Source organism: Squalius cephalus, assembly GCF_949319135.1.
Source record: "Squalius cephalus genome assembly, chromosome: 4".
Taxonomy (NCBI): Eukaryota; Metazoa; Chordata; class Actinopteri; order Cypriniformes; family Leuciscidae; genus Squalius; species Squalius cephalus.
In genome coordinates, this window is record NC_137125.1 from 37617527 (window position 1) to 37638368 (window position 20842).

Consider the following 20842-nt stretch of genomic DNA (forward strand, 5'->3'; position numbering starts at 1 on the left):
GCGTGTGCGTTTATTCCCTCCCCTATCCCTCCACTTCCTCTCCTCACAGACGAGCGTGAAAACACGAAGGTGGTTCTTGCGAAAGGAGAACGATCTAATCTCGTCTCCGCCATCTGTTCAGATGTTAATGACGGTGTTTTTCCGTCCCATAAACGGTAATGGAAACGAACACCTCCCCTAATGCGCCCTAATGAAACTTCTGCGCGTTTTTACACACCTCCCTAATAAACGGCTTGATGGGAGAACTTGTGTTTGTTTGCAAAGCTGGTCGCTCCACACAAATGCTGACTGGCACATCTTTTCGCCGTTTTGTTTTTGACAAAATGCGAGATATGCGGCGCTCCTCGGCACTGATGACAGACGAAAGGAATTAAAAGCGGAGAGGGGAAGAACAATAAGGTCGTGAAAGACTAGCTCACGGCATTGGCTAATCCTGCCGTGACTCACCGGTCTGATACATCTACGACGCCCAGGGAAATACGTGCTACTGCACAGCATGGGTGCAGCTTTGTTCATTTCGTTTATTGACGTTTTTGAATTAGACCAACATGCTTTACTCCATTCCCATTCGGGTTTTTAAATGATCGCTCTAGCAGCGTGTAGTATTTGGCGAGCCGTGATGAAGTTAGGCCCGGTCTAATTAAGGCATCTGGAAGGGTCTGGATGTCCTAAGAATGGGAGCACCTGCTGAGAGGAAGACATGACCGAACGGAGGGAGCGCGGCGCACTCTTTCCTCTGAGGAAAGACACCTCATCTGTTCTGCGTTTTGCAGACGATTGAAGGCATGCATTGTGGTTTAGTTCACAAGCAGGAGTAATTTAACTCCACGTGTCACTGGAGCAAATCAAATGTTTTCTTTTGTGCGCGGCAATCTGTAGTGTTTTCTGCAAAGGATCTTCTCTCTGTTTAGAAAGGAGCTGTTTAGAGAAGAGTAAACAGGGAACTCTGGGGTGAACCACAGCATCTGTACAAACCACATGGGTCAGTGACATGGCACTCGTTTTGTTCGTTCGGATAAATTCATTTATTCAAAACTAGATTAAAAGTGCATTTCATACACACAAATATTTGATTAGACATATTATATGCTGTTTATTAAGTTTTGAATTAAAATTAATTTAGATTGATTTTATTCGGTACAAAAAAATGTGATCTGTGCTGATATACAAAATTAATTATAGGAATAAAAATAACATAAATCCCTTTGTTGTGTGCCATAATCTTTTGATAGATAGATAGATAGATGGATAGATAGATAGATAGATAGATAGATAGATAGATAGATAGATAGATAGATAGATAGATAGATAGATAGATGGATGGATGGATGGATGGATGGATGGATGGATGGATGGATGGATGGATGGATAGATAGATAGATCTATTGTATTACTCTCTACAAACAATATAATAAAGTGAATAATTCATGATATTTGTGTAAAAAAACAACTTTTAACTTGAAAAATGTATTTGAAACATTTTTTTTTTTTTTTTTAATTCTTAAGATGTGTACACTCAGGTATGTTCAAGGTGTTTGGAGAATGTTACTACTTTTTATTTGATGGTTAACATTTTTCGAGTCACTTGAATTTAAACTTTTGTTGATGTATAAAATTGTCCAATTCTTTTTGTATAAAACGGTATAAAAAAATGCCAGCGTGAACACAAAGAATGCATTTTTAAGATCCTGGCATGTGTTTTAAACTACATTTTAGAAGATTTGTCCTTTTCTTTTATCTTGATCACTCTTATTTGTCATTGACCCACTAAACAAACCAATACATTTTAATTCAAATGCCATTTATTGCAATGCAAATGCAAATGTATCTATAATGGTGAAGTGCATAATATTTGCACCACTGGGGTCCCCAAAATTGTGCACAAATAATAACTGTTTTTAAATGGGTTTCCTGAACCAAAATTAACACTTTTTATTAGAAGATGTGACAATTTTTTTCATTCCGGATCATGCTTAAGGGCTTTAAGCTGTGAAAATGTGTCCTGTGTTCAAACTTCCAATAGTTTCAGAGGTTATTTAAGAGATTAACGGACTGTAAAGGAAATGAAAGGGTGATAGAGAAGAATTGAGAGCGGAACAGGTGAGCAGATGGGTTGTTGTCAGATGAAGGACCTGCTGCCCAGATGTTCTCTCACACACACACACACATACAAAAGATGAGCCGCGGGCCAGGATTTGCTGACCTGTAGAAGTTTGATGGTGGTCCAACTTCTGGTCATTATGATTGCTCCTGATGTTTGATATACTTCACCTTCTGCACCTGTTGTATGCCTGCCAGCCACACATACACACACACACAGACACACACACAAAGCTCGACATGCATGCTGACACCCAAGTCAAACCCCTCTAGTACTGGATGACAGCCCATAACACAGCGTCCAATTCCTGTGTGCGCGTGTGTGTGTGTCTTTTGGAGATGAACCCAACTCAGCCATTCGCAGCATCATCAGTCGCTCATCCCCAGCTCCACCCGGTTTCCATAGCAACAGGGAGGCAATAAAAAAATCCTGGTAGTGTTGTCAGGATTTTGGCAATCCTGTCACACTGTTGCCTCAGATTTCCACTCAAGCAGCTTTCAGCAGCAAAAGTGCTTGGAGCCGCGAGTTTAAGTGCGCAGTGTGTAGTGTCATTTGCGGAGCACTTTTCCTCATAAGCACTTCAGTCCATAAACATTTGCAAGGAAACACGGCTGCTTTGTTTCAGCTCTCTGTAAGAGGACGGGATTTCTGCGTACACACTTATTTAAGATGGATTCGTTTGTGTGATGGAAAGGGTGGAAAACGACCACAAAATCTAAATAAACTAGTGACTAATAATCAGTTTGACAGATATTTCTGACAATAGTTGTCCACTGTTCCGCCGTTCTTAATTATATTGGGTTTATCGTTAAATTTAGTAAGTCTTTAAAACAATGTATTACTTTAATTTGACTTTTTAATATTCAATGCTATATTAGTTAGTGATGAAATAATTAGGTAATATGTTGTCAAAAAGCATGATGGTGCTGTTAAAATTAATTTTTATTAAAATGTATTGTTTTGTTTAGTATGTGGGTCAATGACATACAGTGCTATGCATAAGTTTAGACACCCATACTAAAGTTGACTAAAAAGAGGAATAAAAAATCATCTTTTGGAAATTGAACTTAATGCCTTAATTTAAAAAATTAGGAAAAATCCAACCTTTAAGGACACCAATTTTCTTTGTGAAAGAATAATGTATCGTAAATAAATAAATGTTCTTCCTTAAAATACAGGGTGCATAAGTTTGGACACCCCTATGTTAAATTCCCATAGAGGCAGGCAGATTTTTATTTTTAAAGGCCAGTTACTTCATGGATCCAGGATACTATGCATCCTGATAAAGTTCCCTTGGCCTTTGGAATTAAAATAGCTGCACATCATCACATAGCCTTCACCATACCTAGAGATTGGCATGGTTTTATTTCAGTTAGCCTAATAGCTGGTTTGATTTGCATTGAGAGATGATCTTATGGAAAGTACTCCATGCCCATCTCTAGGTATGGTGAAGGCAATGTGATGATGTGGGGCTATTTTAATTCCAAAGGCCAAGGGAACTTTATCAGGATGCATAGTATCCTGGCTCCATGAAGTAACTGGCCTTTAAAAAAAAAAATCTGCCTGCCTCTATGGGAATTTAACATAGGGGTGTCCAGACTTATGCACCCTGTATTTTAAGGAAGAACATTTATTTATTTACGATACATTATTCATTCACAAAGAAAATTGGTGTCCTTAAACGTTGGATTTTTCCCTAATTTTTTAAATTAAGGCATTAAGTTCAATTTCCAAAAGATGATTTTTTATTCCTCTTTTTAGTCAACTTTAGCATGGGTGTCTAAACTTATGCATAGCACTGTATCTATCTATCCATCTATCTAGTATCTATCAAAATATTATGCCAAACTACAAAATGTTGATGTTATGTTATTTAAATGTTTTATTCCTATAATAAATATTTCATATTAGGACAGATCTCTGATTTGATCTAAAATATCGTAATTCAAAACTTAATAAACAGCATAGAATATGTTTATTCAAGTATTTGTATGTACAGTATGAATTGCACTTTTAATCTAGTTTTGAATAAATCATTTTATCTGAAAACAAAATGAGTGCCAAGATTTAGATTTATCAGCTTTCAAATATAAAGAGTTATTGGTATTGGCCAAAATTTTCAGAATAATAATAATAATGTCAGGCTTGTTATCCATCGCAAAATAGATTGACTTATGATTGTTAGGCTGTATAATATTATTAGTTTCGACTGTTTTCACTGGCCACATTGCCTTAATTTCATCAAGATACATTTTTAGAAAGTTTTAGGGGAGGAAAAATATGAAAACTCTTGTTCTTCAAAACATCACGCATCGATGAATTGCACAGAATAAGACAAGGGACATTTATCAAGAAAGAAAATAAGGTCAATTTTGATTTCTTGTCATTTTTATGATTTACCAGCTATGAAAAATTCAATAAAACTGTTCAGAACCCAGAGTTTTTTTTTTTTTTTTGTTTTTTTTTTGTAGCATGTCTATTTAGAAATAGTATACATCAGTAAGTGCTCTGGTGGGGTCGTCATTTTAAATTGAAGTAATGCAATTTTTATGGAGCGAGTTAAAAATGTTTCTGGATAAATCAAGGCTGTTATTGTGTTTTTACGGCTTGTGTGTGCGCGTCTCCTCGTTAGCGCAGAAAGACAGCATCTCTCCAGCTCGCTGCTTCATTAGCAAGTGTGACATTTATCACATCGGCTCCTCGCGTTTCAAGAGTTACCATGGAAACGTCTATAGCACCCACCTCCCCTTCACACTTTTAACAAGTGGAGTGATTAACAGAACAGTTTTGTACATCTCACACATGCGCTCGCTCGCACGCGCCGATGCCTGTCATTCTTCGCAGTTAAGCTGGCATGTTTTTCTGGCTGAGTGATTTTGACTGCTATACCAAATATCTCCACTCATACCTTGAAAAATTATTATTTGCATTTTGTAAGGTTTTCTTTGTTGTCAACTGACTTTGTATGTGATGTATACTGGGAATGGTTTGTCCTTTCTAAATATATTCTGAGTTTGACATCTTCCTGACAGTTGACGAACGTGATGACAGGAAATATCTTCCTGGAGTCACACTGCCTGTCTGACCTTGAAATTTGTGTGTGTGTGAGTCTACTTACCTTGGTCAGGACATATGAAAGGACAAATGCACATCATTGGCTGTTTCAGATCCTAGTAAGCTGCCTGTCTAGACAGCATTTTTGGCCATCATAAGTTTGAACATTGACAGGTTAGAAAGCAGTTTGAACGTATTGATGATGCCCAATAAATGAAAAAAAATACATGCAATTTGAAAGCACCCAATAATGTGTACCATTTGAATGTTCGCAAAGCCTACAGTGACAAAAAATGTGTACTGTTTTAATGTTTGTATGGGCATATGATGGCCAAAAATGTGTACGGTTTAAATGTTTGTATATGTCTATGATGCCCCCAAACAATGCACAGCCCACAATGCCAAAAATTAGATTTTTGAATGCTGATGTGTGGATACTTTGCCCAAAAATGCAGACGATTGAAATGTTCATATTATGCGGCAAAAATTGTAATATTTGTATAGCCTACAATGGCTTAAAATAAGTATAGGTTTAACGTTTGCACATTCGCACAGCCTTCAATGCCAAAATGTGCACCGTTTGAATGTTTCACAGTTTACGATTTCAGTATTCATACACGATGGCTCAAAATTGTGTGCGTTTTTACCGTTTTCACAGCCTTCAGTGACTAAATGTGCACTGTTTGAATGTTGGGACGTGCCTTAGTTGCCCAGAAAATGTGTACGGTTTAAACATTCATGTGTGCCTATGAACCCCCCCTCCCCCAAAAAAAAGTGTACGATTGGAATGTTCAATCAATACCAAAAAAATATGTACCCAAAATGATTTGATTTCTCAAACAGACTGTGATGGCCAAAAAAATTGTACTGTTTAAATGCTCATATGGCCCCACGACACCTAAAATATGTAGTTTGAACGTTAAGATGTACCTGTGAGCCTCATAATAAATGCATTCGAGATGGATGTTTGTACGTAGCAAGGATGCCCAAAAATGGAGATGGTCCTCACTGCAGAACACAAAATCCAGGGGGAGGAGTTGGATCTAGATCCAACTCCTCCCACCTTACATATACCTAAACCTACCCATCTCCACCCCATGATCCCTAAACCCACCCCTAAACCTACCAATCTCCACCCCTTATATCTGGATCCAACTCCGCCCCCTGGATCTCGTGTACTGCATTGAGGTGCTACTAAATGGGTACGATTTGAACGTTTCTACTTGCCAATGATAACTAATTGTGTACGATTTGATTATTTGTACGATCTTACGCTGCCGAACAAGGAAGCTCGCTAGGTTTTTAGACAAAGCCATTATGTGCTAAAACAAAATCGCAGAACGAACCGATTCAGTCATAAATATTTAATTCTCAAGCAATTGGACACCAAATGAGACATTTAGCATACAGGGTCACTGAACGGATGGTTTCACCATCATAAACGTGACTGACAAGCCCCGAATTATGACACGTTTAAAGAAAGACAGAGAAATAAAGCGATAAATGAACCATGGAGAAACAGAGATAAATCTTCCCTATTAAGTGTGGATGGATTGAGTATTTTTCAGCGCTCGGAGCAGAACGCCTTGTTTTTATGACCAATGAGATTAATTAGGATCATAAAGCTTAACTGATGAGTGGAATTAAAGCATCACCTGTCGCCAGCGAGAGAGAGAGATACGACGGCACAGCTGTCAGACAGGCGGTGTTAACTTCTAGTGATGATTGGAAAAATAAGTAAAAATCACGTTTTTCATACTCTTTCTCACTCTCTCCTGCTTACATACACACACACACACACACACACATTTGTCAGCTGTGCTTTTTTTAAACCGAGGAAATTACAGGTTTGCGACTTCCCCCCCAGCTGCCTGTCAACTAATGTGTGTGGAATGGGTGGAAGAGGGATTTTGTATCCAAATTAGCTTCGTTTTCACAGTCTACTTCCATTTTTTTTTTTTTCATCTTTTCGTTCCCTATAAGACCACCTTGACACCGTTAACACACTGTACCTTTATATAACTGTATATATTTATTAGATTTCTCTCACTGTAGATGTCCAGGTCCACATACTTTAAATAGCCACACAGATGAAGCGTTTTAAACACTGAATAACACTAATTGATATACGTATGCACGCAATCTGTATAATTATTATAGCCACACAGATGTAAAATGCAAAGTGCTCCAGCCATAATTTGTTATATTGCGTTTATGTAACCAACCAGGCCGTCTTTAGATGCACAAATGATTGCTTTGCTGGCTTGCAGTGTTATTGTGCTTGCTTTTGAGTACATGAGTGAGTGAGTGATTGTGTGTGTGTGTGTGAGCCTGCGGCCTATCAGAGTTCCTTACATCAGCAATCCCCCCACACACACCTTAAGAGCAGCCCAGGCTGATGGAAGGTCTAGTTAAGCCATTAAGGCAGACAATTGACTCAAATTGAGAGGGAAGTTGGTAGAAAGGAGGAGAGAGAGAGAGATAGAATGCTATGGCAGTAGTGGATCCACTTGACAACTTAATCTAAGCCTCGGGACTTACATTCAGACAGATAAACACACATACACACACACACACACACAACACTTTTATTTTCACCTTGTGTCTGGTTCTTTTCCTTTCTACCTTGTCAGCACAGATGAGTGAAAGAAAGATGGTCCAAATAAAGGACAATGTGTTTAAACTGTCAGTGGCTTCTCTCCTTAAGGCCTGTTCACACCAAGGATAAGTATGACGAAAACAAGAAAGATGTAGCCCTAAAAATCGGTCTCAATTTAAAAGAATAGCACACTGCAACTATAATGGTAACGGCAAAGAGGAATGGAGGAACATTTATTTATTTATTTTTTATAGCTGATGAACCATAAAAACATTGACAACCAATCAAAATCCATCCGACTTTATAAAGCTTGTGCATTTAAAGTGGCAGACGACAAAACTGCCGCACGCTTATAATAAACAGAACGATATTGTCTGCTGGTGTGAAAGCTAATATAGTTATCATTATGGTTATCTTTATAGTTATCGTTATTGGTGTGAACAGGCCTTTAGTCCTTTGCAGGGAATTTAAGAAATGTATGATTCCACATAAGGATTCATTGTTGATTCTTTTAGCAGCAAATAATGAATCCTGCTGTAATTGCATTACACCATTTAAGTATTTCATTGTAGTGTTCCGTCTAAGCATGCATAATGTTCAAGAGCTGAAATTGAATGTCATGAAATGAATTCGATTCCAGCTCATTTTTTTTTTTTTTTTTTATAGAACTGGTTCTTGATTCCCAACCCCAGGCCAGTGTGTGCGAGTGCCCTACAGCACACTGTTACAGGCTTCCTGTGACTTGTGCCTTTGTATTCCTGCAGTCGAGCCTTGTCGAACGAAACAATTACTAATTGTGACACACACAAGCGCGCACATACACGCACAACACCCTGACACTCGCAGTCCCATCCCTCTCTCTGTGTATCAGAGTGAGTTTCTGGCTCTTGGCCTCCGTGCCTGTGTCATGCTCGCTTTTTTCGCCATTATTGCTTTTTGATCGGTGGCGAGGGGCACCCTTATCACTGTGGTAACTGCCGGGGGATTTATTGGGGTGGGGGTAGCTGAGCAGCGGTTGCCGTGGGGACCCGAGCGGGCGGCTTTTTTTCCGCGGCGCATGCAGAAATGTCCTTTAAGTCGATCAAAGATTTGGGCGTCTCCGCGGAGAGAATAGGGTCCTTCTGCAAGAGATGGATGAATCGAGTCCAGAGGTCGGTGTCTGTTCTCTCTACCTCCAACCTTTTCTCTTTATCTGTTGCTGCTCTTTAACTCTAGGCCTTGTTCTCGCTTTAAAGAGAAATGAGAGTTTGTGAATGTGTCTTCATGGCTGCATGTATAAACTCAGCCACAGGACACAAAATCATATACAGGCCTCAGGATGGATTCAGCCGATTTGTGTGCTGGTTAATAGTTATAGTCAAAATATTCTACACTTTTGTTATATATATATATATATACATATAATATATTTTTTTGTTTTACCTTTTTAAAAAGTTTTTACCTTAACATTGTAAGTACATTTACAGCGTAATGCTAATTTAATACATGTAGGCCTATATATTTTTTCCTTAAAGTAAAAACGGTAGTTGTTCACCCTCTCTTCGAGACTTGCTTCAATTGATAAATGACATTTTTAACGTGATTTTAACATTCACATTTAACATTTAATTGACATTCATTTATTAATTAAATTAACAATTATAAAAGTCTATTGTCAGGTTTTTTTTTTTAAATATCTCCCCCCTTTATTTATTTATTTATTGTCATAATAATGATTTCTGAGTGGCCTTTTTACAGCTTAGTTTCTCTCTATATATTTATATATTTGTGTATACAGTGTATATATATTGTTGTCAACCCGATTAATCATGATTAATCGCATGTAACACAAGTTTGTATATATGTGTGTGTATGTATATATATATATATATATATATATATATATATATATATATATATATATATATATATATACACACACACACACACATATTTACAAACTTTTATATTAGATTTGATTAATCGATTTGACAGCACTAATATATATATATATATACAGTATATATATATATATATATATATATATATATATATATATATATATATATATATATATTAGGGCTGTCAAACGATTAATCGCGATTAATCGCATCCAAAATAAAAGTTTGTTTTTACATAATATATGTGTGTGTACGGTGTATAATTATCTTCTATATATAAATATACACACATGCATGTATATATTTAAGAAATATTTGCATGTATATACTGTGTATATATATTTATATTATATATAAATATTTTACATATAAATAACACATTTTTCTTAAATATATATGCATGTGTGTGTATTTATATATAGAAAATAATTATACTCCATACACACACATATATTATGTAAACACAAACTTTTATTTTGGATGCGATTAATCGCGATTAATCGTTTGACAGCCCTAATATATATATATATATATATATATATATCTGTTCCAAATCTGTTCCTGAAATCTATATCCTCAAGAACATGAGCTTTTCATGAAACTGACAGACTGGCACAGTTTACTGAGAAAAGAAATCACTTCTCCTTTGTAAAGAGAATAGTGCTTAATTCATGTCAAAATGTCCTTGGAGTGATGCATGTTTCGAAGGGAAGAAATTGGAGCAGTTATCTTGAAACAGGCGGAGAAGGCTTCCACACAGAATGCTTAGTGCGATAATTAGTCTCATGAGGAAATTATTACACTTCTTCACTGAGGATAGAAGTATGTATTTATTAGATTTTCGTTTATTTTCATATCAGTTGAAGGGCAGCAGGCAGGTTGGCCTTCAATCAGCAAACCCAAACTGAAATAAAATGTTGTAGTTTGTTCAGGCTGGTTCACTCGTTTTGTTATTTGTAAGCTGGGAAAAAAAGGAAATGTGGAACTTTGTGAATGTGTGTGTGTGTGTGGGGGGGGATAATTCTCTCTTTGAGTGCTTTCATCTGGAACTAAAACAAGCGCAAGAAATTCCTCATGAACTCGTTGAACCAGCATCATGGGCGTCTAGGGGTCACACAGATCTGTTTCGCACCCTGACTCAGCTCAGCCATTTTTATCATGTCACGAGTTTGTTAAATTCTGGTAAAGGCAGTCGCTGAAGATGGCAAAATTCTGAGCTCAGTTCACATGAAGCTTTATGAACAGCATTTGTGACATGCCGTTAAAACTATTTAGACTCGTCTCTCAGTTTGTATAAACAAACCAAAATTGTGTTTCAGTAATTCACTTACAATGGAAGTCTATGGGGCATCCTCATTTTACATCCTCATGACATGAGTTAACAAATTATTTATAATGTTTATATAATTGATGATACCTTCAAAACACTGTGAATATTTATAATTTGCAATTGCTTACCTAATAGGCCCCCATTATAAATGTGCTGAAAACGTGTTTTGTTTTTGTCTTTATCTAAAAAGGGGAACGCATCAAAGTTATTTTTTATGGTAATAGAACTTACTGAACCCAGAACAGAGTCAGATGTGTACCTGCTCAGGACTGTAAACACATCAACACACTCACACACAAACAATGCAGCACTCATGCTGAGTGTAATAGCACTGTTGTGATTTTAATCAGCATTTGTGTCTCGGTGTCTTCCTGCTTTAATTAGGAGCAGTTGTCGATCTGTCCGGCCCAAATTTGATCTTGCTGTGAGCTTGGAGACCAACCTCTCTCACTCACCATCTTCCAATGTTTTCAGACCACGGTATAGGGGGCTGTTTACACGACTCCGGTTTTAACTAAAAACGTAAAACTTTTTATGTGTTTTGGCCGTTCGTTTACACAACAACGGCGTTTTGGGTGCCTGAAAACGCAAAGTTTTGAAAACTGGTTTCAAAGCGCAAGTATTCTGCGTGTAAACAACAAAAACGCGAATCTCTGAAGACGATGACGTCATGCGTATTACGTGTTCAGTCTATAGTGTTTCATCGCCATCTACTGGCCTGGCAGCAGAATACAGCATTTTTTGTTATTTTCGCAGATTCGTATTGTGTGAATGGAGATTGTTTTGACAGTGGTGTCATCTTCACGAGGAAAAACCAAAGGAAAATCTTCTCAGTTTTAAGCATAACGTTGTCATGTAAACGTACCCTTATTTTACACTCCATAACACTTGTTTTCTCTCTCTCTCTCTCTATAGTAACGGTACAGCTGGGAAGATGAACGGCGCCCTGGAACACTCGGACCAGCCTGATCCGGACGCCATTAAGATGTTTGTGGGTCAGATCCCTCGCTCCTGGTCCGAGAAAGAGTTAAAGGAGCTTTTTGAGCCGTATGGAGCCGTCTACCAGATCAACATACTGCGAGATCGCAGTCAGAACCCACCACAGAGCAAAGGTAGTGTGCTTTTCCTGTCTTTAATGCATCACACACGCCATCACTGCACAAGGGTGTCATGTTGCATCATGTTGACCTACTCACATGTGTAATGTGTTAGCTTCTGGCTTCCTGTTTTGCATCTTTACTTCCCGTCTGTCTGTTTTTGCCTTGGATCCTCTATCCAAATCTTTCTCTTTCCCAGTCTCTCAAAAATAAAAACAAAGTTAGGAACCTTTAAAATAGCATAAAGGGGCAAAATGCAAAGGTGAAAGAAAAAAGAAAGGAAAACCCATGTGAACAGCCATGCATGCAACTAAGGCTATATTGTAAGGTGAATGTATTCTTGTGCTGCTGCAGAGAATGATGGGTAATGTAGCTTGGTCGCACTAGTCATCATTCACTGGCTAAATGAGGTGCGTTAGCTTTTGGTTTAGCTTTATCTTTATTCATCATAAACAGTTCGTAAAATGCATACAAACTAATTATCGTCAACATCAATAATTAAAGCATGATTATGTTAGCCGGTTAGCTTCCACTGTGATTGTGTAATATGCACGGCCGAAACTCAGAAAGTCTGAGAAGAGTTTCTGATGATTACGACATTGTTGTGCCGTTCACGTCCTCGTAGATATGATCATTTAGATTGCAGTAATGTTCCAAACCAGTCACTTATGAGGTTCAGTTGTGGTTCCGATGGTGCCTATGTAGGCGGTAGACAGCGAAGTAGCTCGCCTGGTTTCAGAATAGCGATAAAGCGTAGGCGTTAACCTCGGTTCTGTGGAGTTGTTAACACGCAGACAGGAAGATGGCATGTACACGTTCACAATGCCGCCCATCCTCTCGCTCTTATGGAGGATGAGTCAGGGCCGAGTGGGAGAGCATTACTCAAGTCCTGTACTCTCTCGCACACACGCAGGCATTGCGACGGGTATCGCCGTCAGAGCCGAGATGTGTGATTGGCTTTCAGACGGGGTGATGAGTGCTCCTGTAGTTCAGTTAGCTGCAGTTTGAGTGCCTCTCTCAGGTCCAGCTTCATCAAGGCCTCTGACACAGCCGTTGGGCAGTAATGGCCGCCGCTAGCCTTCAGCTCCACTCAGACCCATTTTCATTTAGGAAAAGGTCGTCTGTGCGTGGCTCCGGCTGTTAAATTAGACCGTATTGAAAGATTTCTCCACCAACAAAGTCGCAAGGTGAGCGTTGACTACCCTCCAGTCTCTCTGACACTGTCTTTCCCTGTGGCGTCCACCAATTAGAACTGAATTTCTCTAAAAAGGTTTTGGTTTTCCATTTTCTCCCCCGCAAGGACAGTCTTTCCACCTTTTGAAATGACCAATTAATAGGCAGATTATATTAAGAAAAGCGTGGCAGTTAACAGGACTCAATTTGAAGTGTCGTAAAGCAACATATACACACAATGTTGGATAACCTGAGATCTTACTCAAGTTCGCACACATTTAACTTGAGTTTCCTTGACTTTCCACTGACGCAACTAGTTTAATACATAGCCTGCCCACAAGCAAACATAACACATTACAGTCTTTATATAGCTTTTTAAAGAGTTTTACACTTATTTTGGGGAACTTGCGTCAACATCTGAAATTTAATTATTTATTTATTTAACAAATAATATTCATTCACACATCAATTCATGTATATATGTATAATATTAATATACAACAATTATTTAAAAATATATATTAGAGCTGTCAAAATTAGCGTGTTAATGCATGCAAGTCATTTTTTCAGTTTAACGCATTAGAAATATTTACTCAATGCAGCATTTGTTTTTTTTCAGTCATCCTTTGGATAGTGTTACAATATATGATCACGCTCTTCTTCACACAAATGCTTTTGAATCATTGAAGTGTGGTCAGACAGAAAAGAGAACGCAGTGCAGTACTGGCGCACATCTGTGAATCTCCTGTCTGTCTGACACACACAAGACTCAACGGACAAAAACACTCAAAATTCTGCCAAAATGCCCGTTTTGTCAAGTAATCCTCCGTTTTGTTTAGGATGTGTTAAATGAAGTCTTAAATGGACGTAAAGAGTTATGAGAAAATGGGATGTGTGTCAGATCCGCGTTATGTATGGCAGGTCTTAAAGTGACAGCAGCCTATTAAACCTGCTGCTGTTTGGCATTAAGGTAGCCTGGGTGCCAGCCCGAACCCCGCCCACAACATTTTTTGGTCGGGAAGTTCAGTCTGGACTCGATCCGTAGAGGAGTAATTATGCTCGGCTCCCAAAAGGCCGAGCCAATCAAATTGCCAGGGCGGGCTTTAATCGATGATGGACAGATGATCTGCGGTTACGTAATCACCCACGTCACCAAAGAGCGCTTGATTTGAATTAGTTTACAACAAAGATGACTGCCGCTGGAGAATTGAGATTTCACGAGTTCACACTTACAAATAAGTCAGATAGAATAAATGCGTATATGAGATTTCACGAGTTCACAAAACTGTCAAGGAGTGTTAGGTAAGTTTACAGAGTGAATATGCTTCCTCGTGCTGATATAGGGTAACGTTAGACATGGTATTGTTTGATGACAAGTTGATATTGGATTTATTATTTGTACGTGCTCCTCCCGAACTTTGTTTATGAAACATCATGTGTAGATTCCGCCATCGCGTCTGTTATAGAAGATATCCACAGCGCATTCATTTTAAAAGAGGAACAGAGAGCCGCGACATTTTGTTGGTTGAAAATATGAATGAAGAACATGCGTCATTTACTCCGTTGCTCTGATTGGTTGTAGGTCTATCCAATTGAGTGCAGAGTTTTTTTTTTTCCTGGTTCAGTTGAGACACGCCCCATAATCAAATCTCTATGGAGCAGTATCAGACTCACATTCTGACTAGAATATGAGTATGACGAAGTCAGGCTAGCATTAAGGATAATCAAAGAACAAAAGAAAAAGACTGCTTTTGACTGAATAACTTTTGTAGCTTTAAAAATGATTAATTTATATTTAATTTATAATTTATGCAGGGAAGACTGTGAAGTGTTTGATAACTTTATTTAATTTCTGTATATATATAGACTTAAAAATCTTAAAGCACTGTTACATGGGTCAAAAACAACAAAAGTAAAAGCAATTAAAAATCTGAACTGGTCTGAATAGGCCAACAGAAAACAATTGAGCCCTGATATATTGAAGGCCAGGTAAATGTGGCATTTATTATAATGGGCTTATGTGAAGATTGTTTTAAGTTCTCTTAAACTAAAAGTTGTTATTTGTGTATGGCTAATAAACAATTCAATGTATATCTTTCAATTATACTGTAATGCTGAATGGCTATAAAAAATAAATTTCATAGAGACATCACTAGCGGTATTGGTATCAGTGATAACTTATTTCATAAAAAAAGATGCAATTAAACAAATATTTAAAATATTGGCTACTGTTTTTGTGTTGTTTTTACATTCATTTGGAGATTAAATGTGAAATTATTACAATATAGAAATATATTAAAAACTTTAATGATAGGTGCAATTAATTCCAGAAAAATGTGCGATTAATTAATTTTTTTAATCGATTGACAGCACTAATATTTATAAAAATGCAATAAATATTTAGAATATATTAAACAAATTTTTATTAATCAAATATTTTTTAAAGATGGACAGGAAAAATGAAGTGGTTGGAGTAGTACTTGCGTCAGTGTTGCATCGCAGTCGCTGGATTACATTGGAAGCGATCTCTTTTTTATCTTGAGTTGTGGTTCTGTTAGCTTCACGCAGCCACTGACGTTAGTGCTTTCTGGATATCCTTTCAACCCAGATCCTACTTATCTTCGGTGGAAAGTTCCGAACTGTTACAGATTGGGCACCAGCACCCAATGGAAAAGTAGTCACACTCCCGAACACATCCCAGCGAGAGTGCAAAACTCCTCTGAGTTTCAGTCTCAGCGGTGTAATCTACGTTCACACACATGCTGTGCCAATTCATAGTGGGGCGTCGCGTCCTGCGCCCCGCGTGTGTCCCTGCCTGGCCGCCGTAGCCTGAGCATCAGCGGGGAGGTGCTTCCGAACAGACGGCCTGACTGATCGCCTGTGTGTGTGTGCGTGCGAGACCAGAAACAAGGCGTAGAATATAAATGCACCCAGAGGTGAAGAGCAGGAATTGTTTATCAGAGCAGGGCTACAATTTAGTACGGTCCTCACACACGCACACACATAGAAACAGACCGTCCCTTGTTGATTGAGTGATGCGAGAGCGGTCCAGGGCTAAATGGCCCTGAGCAGCTGGGGTTCTTTAGTAAAGATGTATTCCTGTCTGCCTTTGAAGTCCGTCACACACACACACACATACGCACGCCTACACGCACACAAGATGAATGGATGCGTTTGTGTGAGCATCCTTTTCAGTCCCTGGACACGTAGCACAGCCGCAGAATGATATAAGAGCGTGTGTGTGTGCGTCCTCTAAGGCCAAATGCAGATGTGCTATGCTAATGTATTAAAATATATTCTAACAAATATGTGTGTGTGTGTTCATGGTATTAAGTCCATAACTTTAGGGCATTGGACAGACTGTCTCGTATAACAGATCAAAAACGGAATCTGGGAATAATTGGCATTCAAGACATTTTCGTTTACAGTCAACACGAATACAGTTATACTGTGTGGAACGTTTTCGAGTGAAACGTTAAAGGCGGTTCGTTTTATCCATCGATATGATGATATTATGAAATCCGCCCGTCAGCAAGTCTCAGCACGAGTACGAACGGTCACAGAGCGCTTGAGGCGGTTGTACGCCTCGTGGTTTTATCCTGTCTTATCCGTCTCAGGTGAGGCTCGGGCTTTCAGACCGTACGTCAGCAGTCCTGCCACGTACGGATGTTGAAAACACTTTGAGGACGACGGTTCTGACCACTTTGCCTGGGATTGTCAAAGGTTTCCAGCGTCGGAACACGATTAAACACGAACCGCTGTCAACAGCCAAGGAATGAGTCGCTGGCGGAGTCCAGAGAGGCTACATTCCCTTCACTTTTGCTGACAACACAAGCATGAACTAGATCTTATTGGCTGACTGTTTCATATAAGCATATTAGCGTTGTTTTGGAGGCAGCATTTTAAAAGCTTTTGGACATCTATGGCCTGATTCCATAGACAGGGCTTAGATTAAGCCAGGATTAGACCTTAGTCAATTAGGATGATTAAGTAGCTTTTATAAATGTGGCTTACAAGAAAAACATTACTGGTGTGCATCTTGAGACAAAACAATGGAAAAGATATGTCAGTGAAAGTGGCTTTCAGTTAAAACTGCTCAAACATGCATTTTAGTTTGGGATAGGGATGCAAATTATCGATTAATTCATTAATCATTAATTGATTGACCTTATCGATCGATTAACGATTAACTGATAAGCGGCTATTTTCCTGAGAATGTAAATTTCTCACGGTATCAATAGTATCTTTAACATAAAAAGCTAAATATTGCTTATAGGCTACTGAATAAAAATGCATGTTATATTGCTCAGTTGATGTTTTATTGTAACAGTTGGGATAATGGCATTTATGTAGTTTAACAAAATAAATTATCTACAGAAAATTAAAATACATAAAAAAAAAAAATTGTGCACTGGCTCACCTGTTGCATGTGAAACATTAAGCAACATAAAATACATTTTAAATAAAAATCTACATGGGTAGGCTTAGCCTACAATATTAAGCCTACATATAATAATCTATCTGGTAAACTACTTGAATGAAAAACTTGAAACATTAGCAGCAGCAGCACGTTATCTTTAACATCTCTAACGTAACGTTAGCCTAGCTTCTAGCTGAGTTGCAGTTTGACAAGAGTACAGTTTGACAAAAGCACAATGTTGTGTTTTACACAAATATAAGTAGGCTAAACACTTTGCAGTTTTAATGATGTCCTGTATGAACAAAATGGAGTATGTTTTTATGTTTCCACTGTTCGATCGCGCCCGCGCCCGTGCCTCTCTCTCTCTGACACACACATTCCAGCATTGCAATCTTGACATTGCAGCCTGTTCATTATGCTGCGTTCACACCAAACGCGAATAGAGCATCAAATTCGCGCGTATCGCGTCTAGTTCGACGCTTGAACATTTTGAATCCATTTGCGCGTCCAAAGCAAATAGGACGCGCGTATAAAGCGAGCGTTTGAAGCGAAATAGCACCAAACTATAACGTTACACACACACTGACCTGTAACATTAAATCTTTGTCTGGAGCTGAAGCTTTTCATCGACCTTCTCAAAATAAAATGATTAATATAACCCTCCAATGCATAGTTAAGGCCCTTTTGGTGACTTTGAGATGATATATAATCTTTCTGTCTCCAAAAATCATCAATTGTCTCCTGTGAAATGTCTCCTACTGTGACAGCTGCCATAGCAGCCGTTACCGAATGTTGACTGTTTGTCCGAGTGAGTGGAGGGGGCGTGGCTTAGCCATAGGTCAATTAGCCGACAATAATTTAATTTAATCGAGTAAATTCTTGTCGACAATTAATCGATAATCGATTAACCGTTTCCATCCCTAGTTTGGGACTAGCTTAAGCCTTGTCTGTGAAACCGGGGGTTAATGTTGTAGAATGATATGTAAAAACTATAGATCTCCTAAAATATGTTTATATACAGACTTTGGCATGTACACGAGGAACTTTTACATTTACACGAAAAACATTTGCGTATGCTTGTGTGCTCATGCATTACAATTTCCGATTTATGTATACTTACTTATCCTTTGTGCGAAATCCACTACCATTTTACTATATTTGGTTTTTGTTTGGGCAGTATAGCTCTAATATCACAGCCTTATGTCCGCTTCAACACATGTGAAATAGGCTGATTCTCTCTCTATATAACATTATATATAATATATTATTAATTAAAGTATATTTTTATTTTTATTATAAAATTTTCCCCTTCCTAGCACTGTCCTGTAACATGTAGTTTGTTAAGCAACACTGTAAAATGATACATGAATTAATCAACTAATGTTAGGTCACAGGTTTGTGGATATCAGGTATTTTACAACAGGTTTGAGCATGGCTTATCCATCATAGCTATCTAATTTCTTAACTTTACTTTCATCTTTATCTTTACTGGTTTTACGCAACTGTACGGTGCGTTTCAGGTCTTGATGTAGTGGAGTGTTACTTAATACTATGGAGTATTATGGGCTCATGTAGTATTACTGTTAGAGTTGCTGTGGAGTGTTTAGGCTCATGTGGTATTAACTCAGTCTCAAACCCCTGTACACAAAACACTTGTGAACACTTCCCCTATATCAAATCTTTCATAATGTTTCATACATACAGGACATCCTGTTTGTGAAAACAAGCATCCACACCAACGCACAATAACATTCTGTTTATTATAAGCGCACACTGAAGTTTTGTCGTCTGCCGCTTTAAATGCTCGAGCTTTATAAAGTCGAATGGATTCTGATTGGCTGTCAATGCATCTATCGTTCATCAGCTGGAAAAAAATCGTACTGAAAGTGATCCAACGACATAATTCTTTGCAGTTAACGTTATAGTTGTGGTGAGGACTCTGCTGTTCTTCTAAATTTAGAATGATTTTTAAATATCATTATCATTATAGTTATCGCCCTTGGTGTGAACAGGCCTTTAAGCTCACAGTTTTGAGAAAGCTCTTGGTATTGAATTAAATACTCCGAGGCTAAGACTACATGTCCATTTAGTAGATGCTTGCGTTTTGAGTTACCTATGGTATCCTAGTTTAAGTTTGTGAGACCCCTGGGGTCAGTGTTTTACTTCAGGCACAATGATGATTGATCCGAACTGGGATCTCATTAATACTTCAGTTCCTGAGTCACACTTAATTGGGATTGAACCTGCAACCTTTGTGTTAATGGCCCAGAACCATTCAGCCCCCCGACCACGACCATTGTCAATGTTGACTGATGGGAATGTTTCAGGCATGTTGGGAGTTTAAATGTGTATGATCGCTTACTAGTGTCTGGTGTGTGTGTGTGTGTGTGTGTGTAACACTGGGAACAGGGTTGTTTTGGCCATAGACTGAACTTCACTGTTGCCAGGGATGAGTGAGTCCTTAGTTTATCCTGCCAAAATTCCCCCTGGCAGTAAAAGGGGGATTCAGTTCACTCTTTTTTTTCTTGTTCCTCTTCTCTTTTCTCTCTAAATAAAACATGCAAGCACTCTCAGCTTGCTTTAGCTGCACACGCACACACGCACACACACACACACACACACACACACACACACACACACACACACACACACACACACACACACACACACACACACACACACACATAAAAAGATCCCCAGCTGATTCTTTCTGTTAGCTGGTGTGTGTGTGTGTGTGTGTGTGTGTGTGTGTGTGTGTGTGTGTATGCGTGCTTCTGTACTCCAATGCCCAGTCAAGGACAGCGATGTGTGCAGACACATACTGTACATATAGTCATTTTTATTTTTCTGATGAAGGACATAGCTTTTTGCTCCATCTTTTTTTGGTGGATACAAAAAGTGTCGTGACTTTGTGACTGTCAAATGTTAGTGGAACACGTCCAGTCAGTGTTTCCTGCACCACTTCCTGAATCTCCAGTGCCATGGCACATATTTTGTTTTGAGTTTGGAGTCTGAATTGAATGTGATGAGGTAAAAAGCTGTGCTTTTAGGATTTATATATTTATATGCTATTTTTTTTTTTTTTATATTTATATGCTATTTATACATTTTTGGAATATGCTTTTTAAAATATTTTACTTTTTTTTTTTTAATTTTAGTTAAAATTGTAGTGTTTTGTACTTTTGTCA

The 20842-nt window shown here is 38.3% G+C and overlaps 1 protein-coding gene across 50 annotated transcripts in view; it reads left to right on the plus strand.

Annotated features, from left to right (window-relative positions):
- Window positions 1–20842, plus strand: part of celf2 (cugbp, Elav-like family member 2) — a 145519-nt gene that overhangs the window by 83598 nt on the left and 41079 nt on the right. For all 50 annotated transcript variants that reach the window (XM_079868341.1, XM_079868375.1, XM_079868374.1 and 47 more), the window contains one exon: window positions 11880–12076. In XM_079868341.1, the coding sequence (XP_079724467.1) occupies window positions 11880–12076 (197 nt within the window). The remainder of the gene's footprint in view (window positions 1–11879; window positions 12077–20842) is intronic.